The 16172-nt window shown below is 40.4% G+C and overlaps 1 protein-coding gene across 2 annotated transcripts in view; it reads right to left on the bottom strand.

Moving 5' to 3' along the window:
- LOC106086176 (dynein axonemal heavy chain 3) overlaps positions 1-15016 on the bottom strand; it is a 430123-nt gene extending 415107 nt beyond the window's left edge. For both annotated transcript variants that reach the window (XM_059360617.1, XM_059360618.1), the window contains exons 1-3: positions 14605-15016; positions 14301-14504; positions 144-182 (exon numbers count right to left, since the gene is read on the bottom strand). In XM_059360617.1, the coding sequence (XP_059216600.1) occupies positions 144-182; positions 14301-14504; positions 14605-14830 (469 nt within the window). In that variant the 5' untranslated portion in view covers positions 14831-15016. The remainder of the gene's footprint in view (positions 1-143; positions 183-14300; positions 14505-14604) is intronic.
- Positions 15017-16172: the final 1156 nt, after the last annotated feature.

Genomic DNA, 16172 nt, shown 5'->3' with positions numbered 1-16172 from the left:
AATTTTGCGGATCAGAATTACATAAAGCGTCCGTAATTTGACATCGCCAATTTAACACTGATAAGGTAGGGGTAGGCTGTCATATAGTCGGCAACCTACTGTTGCTTTACTTATTTCTTAGAGTAAATTCGCCTAACACTTACCACTCATTTTGTTAAGCCATGGATATGCATCTTCGCAAGCTGAAAAATAAACATTCTCGTCAATAAGTTTCAAAAAAGTAAATCAGAAATGCGTATTTTAATTAAAATAAGTAAAAGCGTTTTAAGTTCTGCCGGGCCGAATATTGGAGACTAAGTGACATCGATTCTGTCATAGTTAACACAAAACTAAAGATAGATTTTTTAAGAGCTATATTAAAGTGTTTCAAAAATAACACACATAAAATTCATATTTGAAGATTATTTCATGCAAATGTTGGCTGTGACTGCGCCTCAAATGGTCCGTCCGGTTAGTCTACTTTTGGCATACTCTTTCCAACATTTCAACTGGTGTCTCACGAATAAATGCTTTAATGTTGTCTTCCAATGCGTCAATTGAAGCGGGATTGTATGTGTAGACATGAGTTTTAACAAAAAATAGTCTAGGGGTGTTAAATCGCACGATCTTGGCGGCCAATTGACCGGTTCCGAACGTGAAATAAAATGTTCACCGAACTCGCCTCTCAATAAGTCCATTGTTACTCATACTGTGTGGCCTGTGGCACCGTCTTGTTGAAACCACATATCATGCAAATCAAGCGCTTGCATTTTGGGCAAAAAAAGTTGTATGTGATGTCATGGTAGGGTTCACCATTTACAGTTACGTTACCATTCGCTATGAAGAAGTACGGTCCAAAGACGCCATCAGCCCATAAACCGCACCAAAATGTCTCTTTTTCTGGCATTTTGGGCAAAAAAAGTTGGATCTTTCGTCTTACGGTAGCGCTCACCATTCACAGTTGCGTTACGATTCGCATCATCTTTGAAGATGTACGGTCCAATGATGCCACCAGCCCATATACCGCACCAAACTGTGACCTTTTCTGGATGCATTGGTAGTTCTTGCAATACTCCTGGCTGGTCTTCACTCCAAAATCGACAATTCTGCTTATGTACGTACCCATTGAGCCAAAAACAAGCTTCGTCGCTGAATGGAAGAACTTTCTTAACAGAGCACGCATTTTTTTTACAGTTACGTTACGATTCGCTATGAAGAAGTACGGTCCAAAGACGCCATCAGCCCATAAACCGCACCAAAATGTCTCTTTTTCTGGCATTTTGGGCAAAAAAAGTTGGATCTTTCGTTTTACGGTAGCGCTCACCATTCACAGTTGCGTTACGATTCGCATCATCTTTGAAGATGTACGGTCCAATGATGCCACCAGCCCATATACCGCACCAAACTGTGACCTTTTCTGGATGCATTGGTAGTTCTTGCAATACTCCTTGCAAATCATTGAATTTTATTACCAAAATCAGTGTTCGGTTCGAAATGTGTTCAAATTTTGACAAATTTTGTTCAGCGATGAGGCTCATTTCTGGTTGAATGGCTACGTAAATAAGCAAAATTGCCGCATTTGGAGTGAAGAGCAACCAGAAGCCGTTCAAGAACTGCCCATGCATCTCGAAGAATGCACTGTTTGGTGTGGTTTGTACGCTGGTGGAATCATTGGACCGTATTTTTTCAAAGATGCTGTTGGACGCAACGTTACGGTGAATGAACACATTTCGAACCGAACACTGATTTTGGTAATAAAATTCAATGATTTGCAAGCGTTGCTCGTTAGTAAGTCTTTTCATGATGAAATGTCAAAGCATACTGAGCATCTTTCTCTTTGACACCATGTCTGAAATCCCACGTGATCTGTCAAATACTAATGCATGAAAATCCTACCCTCAAAAAAATCACCCTTTATAAGTTTTTTTGCCAATATCAGCTAAATCGGATGAAAATTAAGGCTTCTAAAGGATCAAGAAGACAAATCCGGGGATCGATTTATATGAAACTATATCTGTTAATAGACCAATGCTGGCGACATTTACTATGCCATATAAAAGCTTCTCCTCAAAAGAGGTGTCCCACTGCGGCACGCCATTCAGTCTGGGCTATAAAAAGTTGACCCCTTATCTTCAAACTTCAAACTTAAACCGGACTGCAAATTTTCAAAAAAAAAAATGCAAAATTTTAAGCGGCTAACTTTCCGCGTTCGACCGCTATCGTGATTTCGACAGACGGATGAACATGACTCGATCTGGACCATGTGCGGTTCGAATGCTGATGGGCCTTATAAAACTCACTGGCTTTAGTTTCAATGAAATAGGTTATGTTAGGTAAGGTTGAAAAGAGGGTGCGGATGTAAATCTGCCTCACGCCAATATGGGCATCCTAAGGCAGAAATCGGCTTGTTGTATGCTCTAAAAACAAAGAAGTAACCTCGAAAAACAATTTTAAGTTAGGAGTTCCGTGCTACTTACAAAATCCTTAATTGTTTTCCGTACCACTGCCCTAAGTTGGTTCATGTCCGGTATTAGGTCCCCAACTAAGTACCAGTGTCTATTAGCCGCGAAAGCAGTTCAATGCCATAGGAAATGCTCCAACGTATCCTCACCTTTCCCGCATGCGCTACACATGCCATCACTTGCCGCACCCATTTTGCATAGGCGAGCTCGTAGTGCTATGTGTCCCGTTATGATACCAATTGCTATACTGACCTACTTCTTACTTCCTTTCAGTAACAGCCTCGTCTTCTCACGATCTGGATTCCTCCATAGGATTTTCGCCGTCCTATCGACTGTTTCGCAGTTCCACAGTGTTCGTCGCCCACTTCCTAAACTGCGTCGACACGAAAGACTTTGGGCTAACTAAGGTGTATTGACGGCAGTCGTCTAGCCTTCACCGTCAAATCCCCGTTATGGCCCGGCACCCAAACGATGAGAATCGTGCCATCCTCAGACAAGGCGTTAATCTTCTTCTTACACTGCAAGCCTGTTCGTGACCTTACCGTCCTGGTTGTTATTGCCCTTATGGTAATTTTACTGTCCGTAAAGATGTTCACACTAGACGTCTTCGCGTTAGCACCACACCACCTCACGCATTCCGTAATCGCCCGATCTTCGATCCATCCGTGTAACATAATCGGAGCGACGCAGTCTTTTACTGCGAAAAACCCTCGCTTCCTTCCAGATTATCTACCGCGATGGTATGAGCTGCTCCCATACTCAATCCATTCTCCCATCGCCTTAAGTCTCATGGCCGCAGTGGCTGCCTCTCACTTAATCTGTATGGCAATGGGTCGGATATCTAGAATAGTCTCCAGTGCCCTAGTGGGAGTGGTCCTCATCGTCACGCCTATGCCAAGACAACATGTTCTTTCAACTTGTTGCACTTTTTCACCATAGCAGTGCACCAAATTACTGAGGCTTAAGTAAGTATTGGTCTAATCACACTCCTGTAGAGCCAGTGGACTATCCTGGGATAAAGCCCCCATACTTAGGTATCCGATCGAAAACTTCTTCACTTCCTTCCAGTTTCCTATCGTCGCCTCGATTATACCGCGATGGTATAAGCTGCTTCCATTCTCAATCCATTCTCCTATCGCCTTAAGTCTCTTAGCCGCTACCTCACACTTAATCTGTATGTTAATAGGTCGAATATCTAGAATAGTCTCCAGTGCCCGAGTGGGTGTGATCCTCATCGCTCCGCCTATGCCAAGACAACATGTTCTCTGAACCTGTTGTATGGTCCTTATGTTGCACTTTTTCTCCATACCAGTCCACCAAACCACTGAGGCGTAAGTAAATATTTGTCTAATCACGCTCCTATCCAATATCACTCCTAGGTATTTGACCTTGTCAGATATCGAAATCGTTTTGTTGAGCAAACGTGAGGCGTCAAATTGGCCCACCTTCGTCTTCCTTGTGATTTTGATAATTTCAGTCTTTTAGGATCTGGGTTAGCATTGGGACCTCTGGGTGTAGCCCAGTCATATGCAAGATCTTTTCGGCCCTTCTGCATAGCTGGGTTGGATCTTTACCCCTAAGAAGTATTATAACATCGTCAGCATAGCAGACGGGTTGAAATCCTTCCTCAGTCGGGTAATGAAGTCCGACTTGGCCCGTGCATGAAACTATTCTGCGCATGAACAAAATGCGAATGTGTACCAAATTTCAGCACAATAATTAAATTTTTGGAGGCTGAGTGATTACAACTGACAGACGGCCTGGCGGACGGGCGGACAGACAGACACACGGATATTGTTAAATCATCTTAGAATTTTACAATTATCAATAATACAAATGCGTTGTAGGGTCGGAAATGGACACTTCGATGTGTTGCAAACGGAATGATTAAATGTATATACCCCCTATGCTATGGTGGTGGGTATAAAAACTAATACAAGTGAAATATCCGAGGTGATACATTTTTGTGGGGCCTGCCAAAAGGCGCGCCGGCCTGGGATCTTGAAATTTTGCACATGATCTCGATAACATCTCAGATCCAACCATATCAAATTTCAAAGTGTCATCTCTATCCGTTTTCGAAGGGCATATACATTTTTCGATTCTTTCCCATTGTGCGGTGGTGGTTTACAAAATTATTTGCTTATTCGCCCATTTTAAACTTTTTTTTTAATCGAACCGAGTAACCAAATATAAATATTTAATTTTCTATTTTATATCGTTCCTGGCTTGTGAAATTTTATGGCTGTTCATCAATATATCCAAAAACATATAAAATTCGCAAATGTTCATGATGCATCATAGCCTTTCGTTCAAACTTTTAAAATCGTAAAATGAAGAGGCATATAGAATATCAAGTGAGCTAAGGGCAAAAGAAAATTATTCTACTGTAATGTACCTCTGTTGCATTGAGAATACAAGCGCAGTCTCCTAACTGTATATGGGTTACTACAAAGGCTTTGGTTAAAAGGCAAAGTGAAATTCCTTTAGGTTGGATTTTTGTTAGGGTAGTATAAGAGGGCACACAAAATTTCGTTTAAATCGTATCTTCGAAATCTGGCGTTTCTAAAAATTATGGTTAGGGGGAGGGTCCGCCACCCTTCTTATATCAAAAAATGGAGTATCCGATTTTCACCACAGGGTCATTATATGTCATACATAAAATTTTCAACAAAAAAATTGGTTGAGCCGGTTTCGAGTCTATACCAAAACATTTGGCCCGGCAATCTTAATGTCATTATAGCTCGGGCGTTGAAAGACCCATATGTGTTCACGAACCATTTGTTTCTTTGAATAAATCGACAGAAATGGGCAATGTGTGTTATTTATGTTAAAGTTTGAAATATTTAAAAGACACTTTAGTGGCATATACACTTTGGGGAAATATCAGAGAAATGTTCAAAAGTACATTTGTTTTAGATCTAAGAAATGCAAAATGAGAAAGTAATATGCTTATTTTATGTAACGAAAGATCAATGTGAGTTGAGCTGCTTGCTTAAAAAATATTACAACAAACACCACCATGCAGTATGAACCATAAGACAAATGCGTGCAATATGACATCGGCCCAGCCGAACTTAACAATCTTTTACTTGGTCTTATTTCACATTTCTCTTAAGTGTATGCATTATTTCTTTTCCGTTTTAATATCACCAGGAGAATTGCTACATTCATCAGGATATTACACAGAGAGTGTAATGCTCTAAGGTATTTGATTTCCTTTTTTATGCTTCAGTGACGTATGGCTTTAATTAAATGATTTTTAAACCCACCACCGAAGGATGGGGGTATATTCATTTTGTCATTCCATTTGCAACTCATCGAAATATCCTTCCGACCCTATATAGTATATATATTCTTGATCAGCGTAAAAATCTAAGACGGTCTAGACATGTTCGTCCGACTGTCTGTTGAAATCACGCTACAATCTTTAAAATAGAGGTATTGAGTTGAAACTTTGCACAGCTTCTTTTTTTGTCCATAAGCAGATTAAGTTCGAAGATGGGCTATATCGGACTATATCTTGATATAGCCCCCATATGGACCGATCGGCCGATTTGGGGTCTTAGGCCCACAAAAGCCACATTTATTATCCGATTTAGCTGAAATTTGGGACAGTGAGTTGCGTTAGGCCCTTCGACATCATTCATCAATTTGGCCTAGATCGGTCCAGATTTGGATATGGCTGCCATATAGACTGATCTTCTGATTTAGGGTCTTAGGCTCATAAAAGCCACATTTACTATCCGATTTTGCTGAAATTTGAGACAGTGAGTTGTGTTATGCTCTTCCACATTTTCTGCAACTTGGCCCAAATCGGTCCAGATTTGGATATAGCTGCCATGTAGACCGATATCTCGATTTAAAGTCTTGGCCCCATAAAAGGCGCATTTATAATCCGATTTCACTGAAATTTGACACAGTGACTTATATTAGGCTTTTTGATATCCGTGTCGTATATGATTTAGATCGGTTTATTTTTAGATGGTACTAAAAAGACCAATATTTTGTTATACACAATTTGGTGCATCATAGCATCAGAATTTTTTTTTTAGCGGTGGTTATCCCCTTCTAGTAGTGGTGACACTTGTCAGATATTTTCCATACACTGAAAACATTTTTGTCCTCATTTTAAAGATTCCAGCCAATGGTAAGCAAACTTAATTTAAAGATAAATTTTCCAACATGTAAACGTAACATTCCCTTTGGTGAAAAATATTTCCATTTTATTAAGTATTTTTTATTTGATATGCTAAGTTATACGTCCTTTACTTTGTGTCTTGTATTAAAAGACAAAAATCTAAAACGAAGGTCAAAATATCGTGCAAAGTAAGGCAAGTAACCTTGGTGCAAGACAACCATTAACCGTAGTTAACAACAAAATTTCCTTTGAAAATCAAAATTTTGATAAATTTTTGAGAAAAATAAAATTTTGATAAAAATTTTTTGAAAATCAAAATTTTGATAAAAATTTTTTGAAAATCATAATTTTGACAAACTTCCTATGACAATCAAAATGTTGACAAATTTTTTTTGGTCGGTACGTTGGGTAAGATTAGTTTGAAAAGAAGGTGTAGATATTAATCCGCCCCATACCACTATGGACATACACCTAAGCCAGTAATCGGCTCGTTGTGCGCTCTAAAGACTACAAAGTGACCTCTAAAAAGAACATTTTGAGTTGGGAATTCCGTGATGCTTACAAAATCCTTAATTGTTTTCAATACTACTTCCCTAAGTTGGTTCATGTCTGATATTGTGTCTCTACCTAAGTACAGCGAAAGCCGGGCAATGACAAAGGAAATGCTCGAACGTCTCATCATCTTCCCCCGCATGCACTACACATGCTATCACTTGCCGCACCGATTTTACATAAGTGAGCTCGTAGTCTTATGTGTCCCGTTATGATACCAATAGCTATACCGACCTCGTTCTTGCTTCCTTTCAGTAATAGCCTCGTCTTCTCACGATCTGGATCCCCCATAGGATTTTCGCCGTCCTACCGAACGTTTCGCTGTTCCACAATGTTGCATGCGCATTCGCCGCTCACTCCCTTAACTCGGACTGCGTCGACCCGAAAGGCTTGGGGTTAACCAAGTTTATTGACGGCAGTCCTTTGGCCTTCACCGCCAAATCGTCTGACCTTTCATTTCCGCTATGGCCCGACACCCAAACGATGCGCATTTTCCCATCCTCAGAGAAGGCGTTAATCTCCTTCTTACACTACAAGAATGTCCGTGACCTTACCGTCCTGGTTGTTATATCCCTTACAGCAATTCTACTGTCGGTAAAGATGTTCACACTCGACGTCCTCGCGTTAGCACCACACCACTTCACGCATCCGTGATCGCCCGGATCTCCGCCTGCAGGACCGTATTATGGTCGCGAAATCTAAAACAGATCTCGGTCCCTGGGTTCTCAATGTAAACCCCAGGCCCACTCTGTCCTCTAGCTTTGATTCATCCGTGTAACATGATCTTCCAGATGGCAATACTAGGGTTCCGCCAATCCAAGATTGTGCCGATGCCTCGCACTCGACTTCAAGATTCATCTCAGGTATCCGATCGCAAACCTCTTCCCTTCCTTCCAGGTTTCCTATCGTCGCCTCTATTATACCGCGATGGTATGAGCTGCTCCCATTCTCAATCCATTCTCCCATTGCCTTAAGTCTCACAGCCGCAGTGGCTGACTCACACTTAATGGGTCGGATATCTAGAATGGTCTCCAGTGCCCTAGTGGGCGTGGTCCTCATCGCTCTGCCTATGCCAAGATAACATGTTCTCTGAACCTGTTTTATGGTCCTTATTTTGCCCTTTTTCTACAAAGCAGTCTACCAAACTATTAGGCGTAAGTAAGTATTGGTCTAACCACGCTCCTGTAGAGCCAGAGGACTATCCTAGGATTCAGGCCCCATTTCGAGCCTATGGCCCGTCTACATAGTGCCCAACATCTATGAGCCTTCTCAGTACGCTCCTGAATGTGACACTTCCAATTCAGTTTCCTGACAAAAATCACATCTAAGTATTTGACGTTGTCAGATATCGAAATCGTCTTATTGAGGAAACGTGGTGCGCTAAATTGGCCCACCTTTGTCTTCGTTGTGAACAGGCATATTTCAGTCTTCTTTGGGTTAACATTGAGACCTCTGGGTCTAGCCCAGTCATATGCCATATGCAAGACCCTTTCGGCCTCTCTGCATAGCTTGTTCGGAACCTTAGTCCTTAGAAGTATTATAACATCGTCTGCGTAGCAGACGGGTTCAAATCCTTTCTCAGTCAGCATCCGTATTTATGGTGGTCACCCATAGGAGTGGCGATAAAATGCCCCCCTGTGGCGTGCCCTGTGCCACTTTCTCCCTTATATTTATGCCATGGGACACACAATTGATCCACCTGTTTCTTAGCATATGATTTATCCAGTCTCTAAGGAACGGGTCCCCACGGTACTGGTCTAAGGACTGGATCAATGTGTCGCTCCGCACATTGTTCAAAGCCCCCTCGATGTCAATGCATACCGCCATTGTGTACGTTTTGGCATCGAAGGATTCGTCTATTTTATTCACAACCTCGCGCAGGGCAGTGTCCACAGACTTTCCCTTGACATAGGCATGCTGTTTGTATTTAAGCGTTTCGCTGGATGTCATACTCTTTAACATGGTGTCCACAATACGTTCCATGGTTTAGAGTAGAAAGGACGTGGTCTAATATATTGTATATGTCACAATTCAATTTTGTAGAACAAAATATTGGTCTTTTTGGCAGATATATCCAAATATTAACCGATCTGAACCACATTAAGGTCGAATATCGGGAGGCTCAGAAAACTCAATGTTTCAAATTTCAACGAATTAAAAAATAGTTTTTATGGGTTTCAGTCCCCTTGTCGGCAGATCGGTCTATATGGCTGCTGTATCTAAATATAGTCCGATCAGAACCATATTTAGGTCGGATGTTTCAAATTTCAGCGAAAACGTGTAATAAATAAAGATTTTATTGGCCTCAGACCCCCTATCGGCAGATCGGTCTATATGGCAGCTGTATCTAAATATAGTCCGATCAGAACCATATGTAGATCCTGTATTGGGAGGCCTATTCTTTGTTTAAAATTTCAGCGAAATCGGATTAAAAATAAAGCTTTTATGGGTTCAGATCTCTTATTGGGAGATCGGTCTATATGGCAGCTATATCTAAATATAGTCCGACCTGAACAATATTTAAGTCGGATATCGGGAGGCTTAAGATAACCCTATGTTTTAAATTTCAGCGAAATGGGGTAATAAATAAAGTTTTTTTTGGGCATTAGACCCTTTATCGTAGATCGGTCTATATAGCATCTATATTCAAATATCTTCCGATTTGGCCCGTTCAAGAACTTAACGAGCGTGCGTCAAAAAGACGTATTCTGTGCCAAATTTCAGCTCAATATCTCTATTTTTGACGGCTGTAGAGTGATTACAACAGACGCATAGACGGACAGACACACGGACATCTTGAAATCGTCTTAAAATTTTACGACGATCCGAAATATATATACTTTGTATGGAATGGCTAAATGAATATACCCCTATCCTACGGTGGTGGGTATAATAATTGTTCAGTCACCTATGAAGTAAAATAAGAATCAATCAGCTCTCAAAAGTTGAAACAAATGGTCACGTCAGTTAGCAAATAGGCAATTTAAAGATAGTATATTTATTTTAAACTTTTGGTTCTTTGGCTCGTTCATTGCTAAAATCCTACGACTAAGAAAAATCTTAAATTTTGGGTCAACTTTTTTTTAGAAGATAAAATTGCTGATTTTCTCTTGTTTGCACTGTTTCAAAGGGCGTCTTGAGCGTTAATACCATCAATACTGTGGCGATACCACATACTTACTTTTACTTAAAGTGGCTATGACAGAACATTTATCCCATTAGCCGTACGTAGAAGAGCGTTTCAAGCTCCTCGATCTTCTGTGCTTCTTCTATAATCTCTGACACCAAGTTTCGAGGTATCTCTCTTCACTTGATTTTTCCATCCGGCTCTGGCCGTCCCGGTTTGAGTGTACCATCGTGATCGCCTTCAAAAGACTTATTTACTTGAGCTTCTTCATTCATTCTAACAACATGACCTAGTCAACGCTACAGTTTTATTTTGGTACGTTTAACTATGCTATACGTCGTCACATAGTTCATGGTTCATTCGACGCCGATACTCTCCATCAATTCAAACTGGTCCATATATGTTACGTAGAATCTTTTTGTCAAACGTTCCAAGCACTGCCTCGTTTGTTGTCACAAGTACCCGTGTCTCGGTACCATATAAGAACTTGTCTGTGTCTTGTATAGTGTGATATTCGTCTATCGAGAGGTGGCCTTGTTTTAAACAGCCTACTCATTCCAAAGGAGCATTTGTTTGCCAGTATTATTCTTCGCTTTATCTCTGAACTGGTGTCATTTGTTTCAGACTGTCTCAAAGTTGTGGTTCCCAGCTTTCTCCATTTCCTTTATCTGCTCGGTTGTGCAAGGCTTTTTGGGAGTTGAAATCATCCATTTCGTCTTATCCTCATTTACTGCCATACCCACTTTCACTAACTGTCTTTCGATTCTTTCAAAGACTGCAGCTACTACTTTTTCCAGGATTTGACGCAGTGTGAATATCTGGTCTAGGGTGGATTTACCAGATCCAAAGCCGCATTAATAGGGCTCAATTATGGCATTGACTTTAGGTTTTCATCTTTCACACAATACGCTCGAGAGAATGTTGTATGCGATGGGGAGGAGACTGATTCCTCTGCAGTTGGCACATTCCGTCTTGTCTCCTTTCTTGTATACGGGACATAGTATGCTGAGGTTCCAGTCATTGGGTATGCGTTCTTCTACCCAGAGCGCGCAGACAAGCTGATGCATACGACATATCAGCGTGTCGCTTCCGGTCTTAAATAGTACAGCGGGTAACCCTTCGGACCCTGCTGCCTTGTTGTTCTTCAGTCAGGTCACTGCTACTTGAACCTCATTCTGGCTAGGATGTAAATATTCTATACCATCATCAGGGATTGGTGCTGGGGTATCCTCTTCGACGCCATCGTTTGACACTAGCAGTTGGATAAAATAATCTTTCCATATCCTCAGCATACTATCTGTGTCAATTACCAGATTTTGTCCATTGTCTCTGCAGGAGGATGTGCCTGCACCGAAGCCATCGGTTTGGTGTTTTATTCTTTGGTAAAATTTTCGGACTTCATTCTGTACATCGATAATGTTCATTCTTCTGTACATCTCAATTCGCTCACACTCACGTCTTTCTGTTTCCTTTTTCTTTCTGTAGAATAGACGTTTATCATCTCTCCTTTTCTTCCTACACCTCTCCTTCATCTGGGGCGTTGTTACTGATTACAGGGTTGCTGAATGCCACATTCTTGGCTTGGGTAGCATCTCTACACTCTTGGTCGTACCATGGGTTTCTTGAAGGAGGCTTTCGGTACCCTAGTACGGATTTCGCGGCCATTTTCATGGAGTGGGCAATAGTTTACCTCTGCGCCATTATATATATATCGGAACAAGGAGTGCTTTCATTAAGCAGTTGGGTCAGTCGAGTGGAGAACCCCGTTTCCATCTGTTGTGTTTGCAACTTTTCAAGGCCAAGCTTCCGTGCAGTATCGGATTGTATCTTTGTAACCTTTGCTGCAACAAGGTAATGATCCGAATCTATATTCGCTCCACTGATGTACGATCGCATCTAAGACGCTGGATGAATGCCTTCTATCTATCACAACGTGATCAATTTGGTTCCTAGTGTTTTGATCGGGTGACAGCCATATGGCTTTGTGAATTTTTATACACACCACCGAAGGATAGGGAAAAATTTATTTTCTGATTCTGTTTGCAACACATCGAAATATCTATCCATTTCCGACCCCATAAAGTATAATATTCTTGATTGTCGAAAAATCTAAGACGATCTAGCCATGTCCGTCCGTCTGTCTTTCGATATTGAGCTAAAACTATGCAAAGATTCTTTTTTGTCCACATTAAGTTCGAAGTTGGGCTACTTCGGACCATATGTTGATATAGCCCCCATTGTCATTTATTGTCCGATGTCGCCGAAATTTAGGACATTGACTTCTGTTAGACTTTTCGACATCTTTCTTCAATTTGGCTGAGATCGGTGCAGATTTGGATATAGCTGCCATATAGACCGATCTCTCGATTTAAGGCACATTTATTGTCCGATTTCGCCGAAATTTGGGACATTGAGTTGTGTTAGGCCCTTCGATATACTCTTTCAATTTGGCTCAGATCGGTCCCGATTTCGATATAGCTGCCATATAGAACGATCTCTCGATTGAAGGTCTTAGGCCCATAAAAAGCTCATTTATTGTCCGATTTCGCCGAAATTTGGGACAGTGACTTGTTAGGCTTTTCGACATCTTTCTTCAATTTGAACCCGATCGGTTCAGATTTTGATATAGCTGACATATAAACCGCCATAAAATGCGCATTTATTGTTCGATTTCTCCGATATTTGGGACAGTGAGTTGTGTTAGGCTCTTCGACATATTTCTCCAATTTGACTCAGATCAGTTCAGATTTGGATATAGGTGCCATATAGACGAATCTCTCGATTTATAGTTTTGAACCCATAAAAGGCGCTTTTGTTGTCTGATGTCGCCCAGATTGGGGAAAGAGAGTTGTGTCAAGTCCTTCGACATCTCTCTTCAGTTCTTGATCGGGCGCATTTTCAGTCTCTAGATCGGGCGCATTTTTAATTTGATTTTGCTGAAATTTGACGCAGTGACTTATGTAAGGCTTTTCGACATCCGTGTCATATAAGATCGGTCTATATTTGGATATAACTACCAAAAAAAAAAAAAACAATATTTTGTTCTACAACATTGAACAGTGGCTTGTAGTAATTAGACCACTCAATGTTCGTGTCGAATTTGGTCCAAATCGATATTTCGATATAGCTGCTATGGGGGCATAAATTATGCATTTTCACCGGATTATGACGAAAGGTGGTTTGCATATATACCCGAGGTGGTGGGTATCCGAAGTTCGGCCCGGCCCAACTTAACGCCTTTTTACTTGTTTTAATATTTTTTCGCACTAAATAACATAAGCCTATTTTTTGTGAGCGATTGTCAATTTGCGCAGAGTCCAATGAGAGCAAACACATTTTTTTTAGGGCAAGGTTTTCGTTCATGCCATATCAAATGTATGCTTGTGGAAAAAATTTCCAAGGATGCCTTGATCGCACGGTATGCCATGTGACGATCTTGCATTATAAGTTTACGCACGGCATCAATACAAACTCAAATTTTCCATTCCACTAAGGAACAGGGGCATGGCATCAATGTTCATCGATAAAAACGCCCGTTTTTGGATGACCTTCATTGAATTCAACTTCGTGCAAGCGTGGGCCACGCCTGAATTCATTATACCAATTTTCCACTGTGCTATAGGATGATGCTTCATCGACATACAAAGATTTAATTGTACCAATGATTTCTTGTTGTAATAATTCACGCTGAAAGTTGTATAAAGTTTTCTTGCGAAAATGTTCACTAGTTTGTTCAATTTTTTTTTGTCAAATTAATTTTTTTCAAGTCTCTGTAAACAACACATATGACACAAAACCTACGATTTTGCATAAAAATGTTAAACTTTCCAATGGGAATGTAAGATTGCCCCTGGAAATACATGGTGTTGCCTTTGCCAGAAGCTTACAGAGCAGCCCTCCTATAGATGCACTTGACATTGTCGATATTTATGGAAATGAGGCATTTCCCACATCTGCTACGGATTTTTAAAAATTTCCTAAGTGTTAATGTCTACATACATATTTCAGCTTTCAAAGCAGTATAAATGCCAACACTTACCTGTAAAACCAAAGAAATGTACATTTCTATCGCGTAGCATTTCAAATTTCTCTGGCATCACAATATCCTCAAGTTGTACACTCTGCAGGCTGTCCTCTGTGCCTGCAGAATATTCAGATTTCGTCAGTACCTTGTCCATTTCATAGGAATGGAATTCCAATTCCTTGTTACAGCGTCCAGTGATAACATCCGATTGCATGTGAGCTAAGAAAAAGAAGAACACCAAGACCAAATGAAAAAATTTACTTTAAATACCAAATGAGCAGCAATGGAAAGAAATCAGACATAAATTGAATTTAATTACAAATCTTCTCCACAATGAACTCTTTGAGCGGGTCCAAAGGCAGCTCATCGAATTTGTATTTCAAGTCGTAAAATGGACAATCGACCAATGGTCGCGGCTTCATTTGCCCAGCCACAAAGCCTTTACGCTCTTTGTGGCAAAGAGTCTCTTGGTTTGGGCGATTGATGATTTTTTGACGTCTTTGTGGTTTGCAAAATGGTCTGTGTTCCGTTTGGACTTTCTTCATGGTGCTATCGCCTCTTTTCTGTTTTAATGGTTGTGCACGATGCCGAAATTGTTGTTTATTTAAATGTTTGTTTTTGTTTGCTCCTTTTGATGTTTTCTTCAATGCGGTTGGCTGTTTGTTTTAATTGATTTTGTTGAAAAACAATGTAATTCCCGCTTCTTGCTCTTTTTATTTCCTTCAAATTGACAAATTGAAATGCTTGATAGTTTTCACTTGACTACTTTGTTTTTCCTTTTGCTTAAAAAAATTACCCAGTCTATACTCGGAGAGATTGTTGTCTTCACTTCAGTTAAAGTAAACAACTCGACGCCAGAAGGCTTTGAGTTGTTTATTCGGTTGCATTGGCAACCAAAAAGAAGTCCTTGTTGTCAACATTTTCGCCGTACATTTGCAGTTGAGACATTTGGTCAGAGGCAACGGTTAAATGATTGGACCCACCCCTTAATGGTTATCTTCACCCAAAATAATGCTGGCGAATTGAAATTGATGGCTAGCAAAAATTTATGTGTACATTTTTTTAAAAGTTTTGTTATACGGTCTCAACAGCCATAGAAGAATCAAAAGTGCCAAATTTCGTAAGGAGCGGATAAGAATTGGCCAGGTTATCGCAATATTTACCCAAATATGAATCGATATCTGATGAGCCACGTCTTATGGCCAAAAAAATTTCTGTGCCAAATTTAAAGATAATCGGATGAAAATTGCGTTTTGTACTTTGTATATAAGTTAACATGGGCAGATAGATGAACTGGTCTAAATTAAATCAGAAAGTGTTTCTATTTCTACTTCTAGCTTCTGATTGTTACAAGACTATCACAAATTGAGGCTTACTTAACAACTTAAACAAGTAAAAGCGTGCTAGATTCGGCCGGTCCAAATCTTTGGAACCTACCACCATGGATTTTGCTAAAATATGGGAGTTATAGGTCGATTTGAACCGTACTTGGTACAGTTGTTAAAAGTCATAACAGAACACCATGTGCAAAATGTTAGCTAAATAGGATAAGAATTGAGGCTTCCATGGGCTCAAGAATTCATGTCAGGAGATCGGCTTATATGGGAGCTATATCAGGTTCTTGGCCGATTTGGACCGTCCTTAGCACTGTTGTGCCAAGATGACCATGTGCAAAATTTCAGCTAAATCGGACTAAAATTGCAGTTTCCAGGTTCTCAAGAAGTCAAATCGGGAGATCGATTTATATGGGAGCTATAACTAAATCTGAACCGATATGGCCCATTTGCAATCCACAACGACTTAAATCATTTTTAAGTATCTGTGGAAAATTTCGGACAGACGGACATGGCTAGTTTGATTCAAAATGTCGAGACGATAAAGAATATA

This window comes from Stomoxys calcitrans, chromosome 1 (genome assembly GCF_963082655.1).
Source record: "Stomoxys calcitrans chromosome 1, idStoCalc2.1, whole genome shotgun sequence".
NCBI classification, from domain to species: domain Eukaryota; kingdom Metazoa; phylum Arthropoda; class Insecta; order Diptera; family Muscidae; genus Stomoxys; species Stomoxys calcitrans.
This window is presented reverse-complemented; position numbering and strand designations above follow the sequence as displayed.